Source organism: Sciurus carolinensis, chromosome 9 (assembly GCF_902686445.1).
Source record: "Sciurus carolinensis chromosome 9, mSciCar1.2, whole genome shotgun sequence".
Classification (NCBI taxonomy): domain Eukaryota; kingdom Metazoa; phylum Chordata; class Mammalia; order Rodentia; family Sciuridae; genus Sciurus; species Sciurus carolinensis.
The window spans coordinates 18,365,430-18,374,664 of record NC_062221.1 but is presented as its reverse complement, the minus strand read 5'-3'; the positions used below and the strand labels follow the sequence as shown (position 1 = coordinate 18,374,664).

The 9,235-nt window shown below is 41.8% G+C and overlaps 1 protein-coding gene across 1 annotated transcript; it reads right to left on the bottom strand.

Annotated features, from left to right (window-relative positions):
* Positions 1-269: 269 nt before the first annotated feature.
* Positions 270-6,065, bottom strand: A4gnt (alpha-1,4-N-acetylglucosaminyltransferase). Its single transcript, XM_047563161.1, has 2 exons — positions 5,655-6,065; positions 270-836 (listed from the first exon to the last, which is right to left on the bottom strand). The coding sequence occupies exons 1-2, from the start codon at positions 6,063-6,065 to the stop codon at positions 270-272; spliced, it is 978 nt and encodes a 325-aa protein (XP_047419117.1).
* Between the last annotated feature and the right edge of the window lie 3,170 nt (positions 6,066-9,235).

The following is a 9,235-nucleotide window of genomic DNA, read 5'->3' as shown; positions in this document are numbered from 1 at the left end:
TACTTGCCCTGGATTGCCTGACTCCAGACTTCATTTCATGAGAGAAAAATGAATTTCTATGTCTCATAGTCACTGTTCTGTGGATTGTTTTATTATAGAACAGAGGAAGCTAATCCTGAGATGTGGGTAAGACCCATCCCTGGAGAAAGTAGAAATCAAGTGAAAGTGTGGCAGTCAGGTAGTGTCCAGTTTCACATAGCCACAGCAACTCGTTGTTGGCTCTGTTTGTTACCCGGCCCCAGCTCCCTGCTCACTGACCCTCCTGGGCCTTAGACCAGTTCCCTGTAGGTCCTGGGACAGTACTTACGATAGAGATTTTCCACCAGGGTGTTGCTTCCTCTAACCACGGTTTTCCCCTCATGGTTCATGAAGTTCCACAAATGCAGGGCATAAGAGTTATTGAAGCTCGGGTCTATGTCCCAGACGTCATAGTAGCGCCTCCACTCTGGATAAGAGATTGGGTAAAATCTCTGGGGATGTAGGAAGGACAAGTTCAGACACCTGAGGTCATTCAACCCTTGGAAGTCTTCGAGTTTGCACCATAATCTCAACATCCTCGTCATCAAATTAGGACCTTGGTTGCCCCAAATGTATGAGTTGTAGTGTTCAACAAAATTTTCCATGCATCCCCACAAGAAGGGGTGGTGGGGCAGGAACCCAAACACTCCATTACTAGAGTACCGAGAGGACTGAGCAGCCAGAAAGTTCTCCTCGGGGATAGGCCTGATGGAGATGACATCAGTGTCCATGTAGACACCACCGTATTTCCAGATGATGGCCAGACGGGATGCATCTGAGCTGACGTGGAACCAATGCCTCTCTGCACTGGAGTTGATCTGTGGGAGTAGGTGCAAATCAGTCCCAAGCAGTGAAAAGAGGGAGGGGTGCACAGTAGGAAGCTGGGCCCAGAGTAGCTGGGGAGGGGTGCAGTAAGCCGCCTTCCCCAAATTGGATTTGGTCACAAGCTGAATTTCACAACTCTTCCAAATTTACCTCCACACCTCTAGATTTTCCTTTAAGTAAAAATTTGCAGCAATTACTATCAATGAAAAGATTTTTAGCAGCTTTTAAAGATTTTGTGAAAAAAAAATGAAAGCAGTGGAAAGAGAAGGAAAAGATCCAGCAGTCACAGTGAAATATGAGTCATTCTTCAGCGTGGGTGTACATTAACCACATATATGAAGCAGTGAAGGAAAAATCAAAAAAAGCTCTCAGAATGCTCATTGGTTCGACAAAGGGGAATGAAGGGAAGGGAAGGGGGATGAGAATAGGAAAGACAGTAGAATGAATCGGACATGACTTTCCTATGCTCGTATATGAATGCATGACTAGTGTAACTCCACATCATGAACGACCCAAGAATGGGAAGGTATAATCCATGTATGTTTGATAAATCAAAATATACTCTACTGTCATGTATATCTTAAAAGTACATATAAAAAATTTTTAAAAGAATGCTACAAATTAATAAAGAAGAAAATAAGCTAGGAAACTAGGGGAAAAGTCAATATGTATGCTTGATGTGAACTTGGTCAAAGAATCTTCAAATGTGTGCATTTGTTTGCTTCTTAATTGCTTTAATAATATTCGTGGAGGGTCTGTTTATTTTGTGTCCACCTCTGTTAGAACTGCTAAGGATATAGCAGGGAACAGACAGGCAAACATTCCTACTGGGAGGCGAGGGACAATAAACAAATAAATATATACTCTGTTGGGTGTTGATAAGAACTATGAAGAGAAAAAAGCTGGGTGAAGGAGCTGTGAAAGAGACGGAGTGGAGCACAGTATATCAGATTCCAACAGAAACATGAATGATGTGGTGGTGAACCATCACCATATCTGGAAGAAGAGGGTTCTGGGTGGAGGGAACCACAAGGGCCCTGATGTAGGTACACCCTGGCCCTGTGGCAGAAGCAGAGTAGAGAAGGGACCCGGCAGGTGATAAGAATAGAAAGGGTAGGAACAGAGAGCAGACTTGGAAGTGACTAAGAAGGTTTGGAAGAAAGGAGAGATATGATCTGAATTAGTTGTCAAGGGGTCACTTTGACTGCTATATAGAAAAGACCCTGATAAATGGGTGAGAGATGACAAGGGGCAAATTTGGAGGCCATTGAAATGATCCAGGCAAGAGATGATAGTGGTGGCATGGGCCTAGGTGATAATCTGGTTGAGGGCGAGAGAAGTGGTGGGGTTCTGGACACATGTTGCAGATAAAACTGCTCAGGCTTCTCACCAACGAATTGGATGTGGGGTAGCACAGAGAGGAACCACAGATGACTGCAAATGTGAAAATGTGAACAAAAACAGAAAAACAACTTTAAAAGAAGTACAAACAAATCAGCATAAATAGCAGTGTTCCCACATGGAATGCTAAGATTTTGAATATTTGAACACCAAAAACAAAATATGCTTTTTTTTTTTTTTTTTTTTTTTTTTTTTTGTACCAAGGATTGAACCTAGGGTGCTTAACCACTTAGCCATATCCCCAGTCTTTTTTAAATATTTTAATTAGAGACAGGGTCTTATACATTTTTTTCTAAACTTAAATATGTTGACTAAAAGATGAAATAACCACCTTGACTTTTGGTAAAAATAAACATTCTTTAAAATTCTGTCATCAAATCAAATCAAAGCAGACCAACTAAAACTGCAGAAATCTTCACAAATTGCTAAAAATCATCACCTTGCTTACAATTGCTGAAGACCTCTTAATTAATAATAGATAACACTTGACAAGTATTGGCCAAAATATAGACAAATCCTCAAAGATAAGGTTCTAGCATCATTCTTATTTAAAAAATAAAAAAATTAGAAGGATCAGGAAGTTTAGTCATCTGTGCAAAGAGGAAAAGGGTGTATTTCAACCAAGACAGTCTGACTTCAGACATCTACTCATTCAGAAGAAACAAAGTTTTGATAAAAATAAGGATGTATAATTTTTGGTAAATTGTGATTGTTAGTGAACAGACAATGACTGTACAGAACCAGAAGAGGAGAAAATCTGCCTTTATATGAGCATTAGAGTAGTGTCACCCGAAGCATAAGAGCCCCAACAGAGGTTTCAGAAAGAGGTTTGAGGTCTGGCTGCTTAGATGACAGTTGCCCACCCCCACCCTACACCTACAGTACTCATTCCTAGGCATCCTCAAGGGCTAAGATTGCCCAGATCAGTGTAGCAAACCCAGTGGTCACTAGTAAGTGATAGAAAATTGAGTCCTCTCAACAGGTGACCCCCAGTTATCCTGTGATGATCTATCTGGGGCAGAACATGTCACAGCTCACACCCTAAGGGAATCACAGTATGAATGCTTTAGATAACACAGCCAACTGTAGCACCCTGCAGGCTCAAGGGGAGCAGATACTTAACGGTTTTGAATCTCAGGGTCCACCTTGCTCCTAAAACCCAACACACAGGTACAGCTCAGAGGAATCCAAGCTCTGCTCCATGTGATCAGAGATTTCTTTTTCCAAGGAGCAAAACACAATTTAGGTTGTATTAGTCTAGCCCCGGTGTGGGAGCACCCTCTAGCAGGCCAGCCCTGACAGCCTGCAGGGAACAAGCCTGCTCTCCCCTCCACTCTCAGTGCCTGCCTCCTGGCTTGCTGCATGCCTGGCAGCTGCCCAGAGTAGAACCAGCTACTTGCCAGGAACCCTGCTGTTGTCAACTGCCAGGACCTAGCAAGTAGCAACTCAGTTCATTTTTCCACCTCCTTCTGATGGGTCCCAATGTGACATTTCTGGGCTCTTCAGGAGGAGAGATGGGGACTTTGGAAACTAGAAGTCACTGGGGCTAAGGATGGAACTGATCCCAGGGGCTGCTCCAGCCCTATCCCCTACCTGCCTGGCCCACCAGACCCCTCCCCCGCAGGCCTAGGACACCATCCAGAGTGCCTCCTGTTGACAGCAACAAAACACATGCACACCTACCATCCATGACAGCCCACCCAGAGCAGAAGCTAACGTGGAAGAGTGGGGCAAGGTTTTTCTCTTTTTATATAGAGAATGTAGTAGGCTGAATAACAGCCACCCAAAGATATCAGATCCTAATTTCTGGAAACTGTAGATATTGCCTCATATGGGGAAAGTATCAGATATGATTAAGCTAAGGACCTTGAGATGGAGAGATTTTTCTGCATTATCCTGATGAGGTCTTAAAAATTACCGACGTGCTTTAACAGAGGAATAGAGGGAGATTTTACACCCAGAGAGGAAAGGGGAATTTGAAGACGCAGACAGAGCTTGGAGTAGTGGGCGCCAGGCCAATGGATGCTGGCATCCACCAGGCGCTGGTAAGAAATGAAGAACAATTCTTCCCCAAGTCTCCGCAGGGAATGTGGCCCTGCCAATGCCTTGATATTAGCCCAGTGAAGCTGATTCAGGACTTCTGCCTCCAAAGTAAGAAAATTAATTTCTGTTGTTTTATGTCACCACACTTGTGATAATTTGTTAGAGCATCCACTGGAAAATAACTCAAGAATATAATATTCTCAATATTTTTGCTTGGCCCACTAAGCCTAAAATATTTGCTGTCTTGCCATTTGTAGAAAAAAAGTTTGCTGATATTTGGTCAAGGACTTTGCGCAGCAGGCAAATAGTATTCTTTTGATGTCAATTTTTAAATCACCTTTTGTTTTTTTAAAATAATTGAATTTATAAAACCAACATATTCTTAATACTAAATTCACTTCTAATCAAATCATATTCAAGCAACTACTATAATTGTGTGTCCCATGGTTTCTTTGGAACTTTTCTTTTTCCAATAGATGGCGGTGGGGGGGGGGGATGATTGCAAAGCCAAAATCATTATAATCACATTATAACGTAAAGGAATTTCACTCCATATATTCATAGTCTTCAGAAAATGTCAGTTTTTAAAAAATCATAGTTAAAACAGAATCATTGAGTGTCTGTATTATAATTTCTTTAAGTATTACCTGACCTTTGGCCCTCTGTAAGAGAAACATTAAATTGAAATATTAATTCCTTATTATGTTATGCTGCTAAGATATGATTATAAAATTCCTAAGAGCTCTGGGAGTTTCTCAATCAGATTTTTTCCCCTCAGTATTGATGGGAAATTTTATTGTTTCCAATTTGTTTTGTTGCTGGTGGTGGGGTTTTGTTGTTGATGTTGTTGTTGTTACTATTTTATCAGTGATTAAGAAAATGGGACATGATTGTTATCAATCCGATCTTAATACAGCTCAACCTCATACAGCAGCATTCCACTGATCCTTCGTGAATTTTCTACTTACATCATTCTCATGTTAAATATTGCCTAGTCTCTGCCACGGGTGCATAAAAGATTTAACATGTAGGTTTTAAACTAGGATTAAAAATAAGTGTTTCATATGCATAGAAAAGATACAAAGATTTCACTCAGATAAGAATAGCCTCCAAAGAAATAAGGGCAGAAACAAAAGACACCAGTCCAAATGTAAACCTGACTTAAGTCTCTCTTGTTTAGTTGAACTGGTTCTCAATGCAGTAGAAAAAGGACCAGCAATACTCAAAGATCTGGTTGCTAGTCCGCTCTGGCCCTGATTCCTTACTCAGTTGACCCTTCTATACAGTGAGAAGTTTGCACTCATTTTCTGTGAGTTTTCTGTTGGTCCCTCCCAACACTTATTTTCTAAGTTTCCCCAAACACTTACTCGAGTGTACCATGAATACAAGGGTGTATCTTCAAACAGCTTTTTCATATCCAAAGGGAGGAGGAAAACATTGTCCATGGCTGAGAGGAGGGAAAAGGCTGGGTAACTGGAGTTTGAGGGCAGCTGAGTGGAAGTGTTGAGACCTTTCATAAAGAAGACCACGGGTTGCTCAGGGTAAATCTTGGCAGCAGACTCCACCGCACAGCACACCAGTGAGGGTGGCTCCATTCGCTCCGAGGTCTCTACAAATACAATGCCACGTCTATGGCTCAGAAGGGCTTCAGGGTCCTGCTGGAACTTAAAGGAAGACAGGCAGGAGAAGAGGCAGCGGGGCCTCAGGGTGAGCTGGTAGAGGAATCCACAGGAAAACAGCAGGATGACGGACAGGGAGAACTGGAACTCCTTCAGCATGTCCACTGTTCTCTCCGGCTCTGTTCCTTTAACAACACTGTTCATTAAAAATTGCATTTGCAAGTGAATAGAGATAGCACACAAGAACACACTATGAGGGCTGGGGAGATAGTTCAGTTGGTAGAGTGCTTGCCTCACAGGCACAAGACCCTGAGTTCAATCCCCAGCACCGCAAAAAAAATAAATAAATAATAAAAAAATAAATAATCACACACACACGCACACTATGAGAGTCTCTCTTATAAAACTACATGAAAGAAATATGTTCAAGGCATGTCAGGAATAAAAAGAAAAATTTGTCATAACCAGTTTGGGTTGTTTTAGATTTAAGGATGATTCTGCATAGAAGAATAATTAGTTAATAGAAAAACTATTAATGAATGCATTATCTTAAGAGAGTAAAGAAGAAAAGTCATATAATCATTTCAGCTCAATAGATGCCAAGATTGTGATAAAATTGGACATTCATTCATGAATTTTTAAGAAGCATAAAAACTTTCTTAACTGAATAATTATGTCTATCATAACTTATAGAAATTAACATATTTAATATGAAACATTTGAAACACCCTGTTAATATCAGGAAAGTGATATAGATACAGCCACTGTTGCTGTTGCTGTTCAACATCATTCTGATCATTCTAACCAACACAATAAAGTGAAAGAAAGGAATCTCTACTATGAATGTTAGAAGAAGCAAAAGTATCACCAGTTTTAGAAAATATGACTGCAGACCTAGAAAACCCAAGCTCATTTACCGAAAAACGAATCAAACTAAGAAGGAAATTATCCAAGGAAGAAAATTGAAAGAGAGATAAATAAGTTGCCAAGATCACACAGTTTGCAAGTAATGGAATTGCAACTCCCACCTGGGTCTGTCCAGCATGAAAGCCCAGGCTCTGAACTGTCAAGGTAGTATCTACCCCTCTGTAGATGTTAGCTCCAACTCCGGGGAACAGAGATCTCAATTCTGGGAGGTCTATTTTCACATACTATATAACTCTTGGACAGAATGCAAAACCAGTAAATTGGAGCTTATCTTCTAGCCAGAAACTTGCAGTTAGCCAGTATTTGAAGTCTTAGAAATGAGGACAAGTTTTTTCCTGGTATGCTTTCTGATAAATCGCCACCCAATCTTCCAATCAACTACCCACAGTTAAGTAAATCATTGGCAGAGAATTAAGGCTAAACACAGGCTAAGTTCCCTGGAAACTCCTCCCTCTACTAAATGGCCCCCCAAAACAGAGACCTGAGATAATAGGGGCTTCAGAGGATTTTTCAGGTGACCCACACACTAATCCAGTCTGACTGTGGATCTGACATGAGAGCTTTAATGGGTTCATTTCAGGTAGAAGAAACTACTGTATCATAACATAAGCCTGAAGCCAACAGATCCTACACCTGATCAGATTAGCTTGAATCAAATTCACAGAGACTAGGGAAAGTTTCTTTTCCAGACAATCCTATAAGTTGATCTAAACTGCTTCTTTGCAAACATAGGCTTGATTAAAAGAAAAGGAAGCCCATCACCACAAAACAGCAATAGACTAACCCCAGTAGTCCAAAGGCCTGGTGGTCTTTAATGAGAATGGATTCCCCAGTATAAATTACAGGACAGAAAGGCTACTTTTGCCATTGTCCCCCTTGTGGGATATGAACCTCTTCTTACTCTCACAAAGTCAGCTTTGTCACCTTCAACTGATGTGGCCATCCCCACATCCCCCAAAGTATTTTCACTCTCCTGTGGTCTATTCCCATCACTCCTGAAATGAGCACTGAATATGCTCTTTGGAGCTATCCTCTGCTCAGAGAATTACCTGTTCTCATTCCAGAGCCTTCTCTCAGCTATGAACATGTGTCCATAATTTCCCTTGGATGCTCTAGTATGAACAGCGAGATCCCCTCCTGAGAAGACTATGGATTCAAACATAGCATAGACTGAACAAGTTAAATCTGTCCCAATTGTTGATGGCTCTGGGTTTTTTTCTGTGTCAAGGAGGCCCCAAAACAGTTCTTGGATCTCCTTGTGACTCTTCCTTTTGAAGCTGAATTTCTTCTCTGAACCTCCTCAGTTCTGAACTCAGTGTGTTTTGGCATCTTTCCAAAGTTCTCTGGAAAGAGAACTGAGAATAGATTGAGAGAATACATTGAATAGATTGGTTGCTCTTTACCACAAAGAGGAAGGGAGATAAGTGTTCCTGCTCCCTGTCTGGGGGTAATCAGAGATCTCCATTTCTGGAAACGATGCACTCCTTGTGCCTGAGTCTCAGAAAGGTCACATATCTTAGTGCCTTCCAAATGTTTGCACAATGGCCCAGACCAATGAATACATTTTCAGAAAGCAGTGAACTGGTTAGTGGTCCTGGTCAGGAAGGGGTGATGTGAGCAGGAGTGACAGTGAAAACCTGAATACAACAAGTAGGTCCTGTCTGAGCAAGAACCTCCCAGAAAACACCATGGAAATAGCAGTGGGCTTGGAGTTGTGCCTGTCTGTCACAGACTGAGGACCCAGGACACATTTCAGGTCCCTTGTAAAGAGCAGAAGTTAACCACACTCAGGCTCACTGTCAGGATGAAAGGACTCTGAAAACCAAACAGCAACTCTCACTTTCACTAGGGAAGAGGGGAGAGAAGGAGAAGAATACTAATGAAGTTGGTATTTGTGCTCTTGATAAAAACATTAAGTTATGTTGCTTTATGTATTCAGATTAATGAAGGCTATGTCCCAGTGCATGTTTAAGATGGAAATCCTCAATCCCAAGTGAGAGTTGGTGTGATGTGTTCAGAAGCCAGGTCACAGGTACCTGGGGCCTCTTTAGGAACACAGCCTGATGTCCTTCCCAAGTCTTTATTGAGGAAGCCTCCTGCCATTTCAACCACTCCACTCAGAACATCCAGGGGCCCTCAGACACATCCATCAGCCTTCCCTCTAGTGAGAAGAGCCGGGCAGCCTTTCCTTCCTGCCATATCTGGTCTGTTCCACACTAACTTTATGTCTGTTCGGTCAGGTACCTAACAGCAGCTCTTAATTTGAACTTCACAGATCCCCTTAGAGGCTTCATGGATGGACTTCAGGAAACCCTGAACCCTAGAGCCATTTCAGGTAGAAGAAACTACCTTAAACCTGGATGCCAGTTACCCACAGCTTCTCCTACGTATTGACTTTCTGA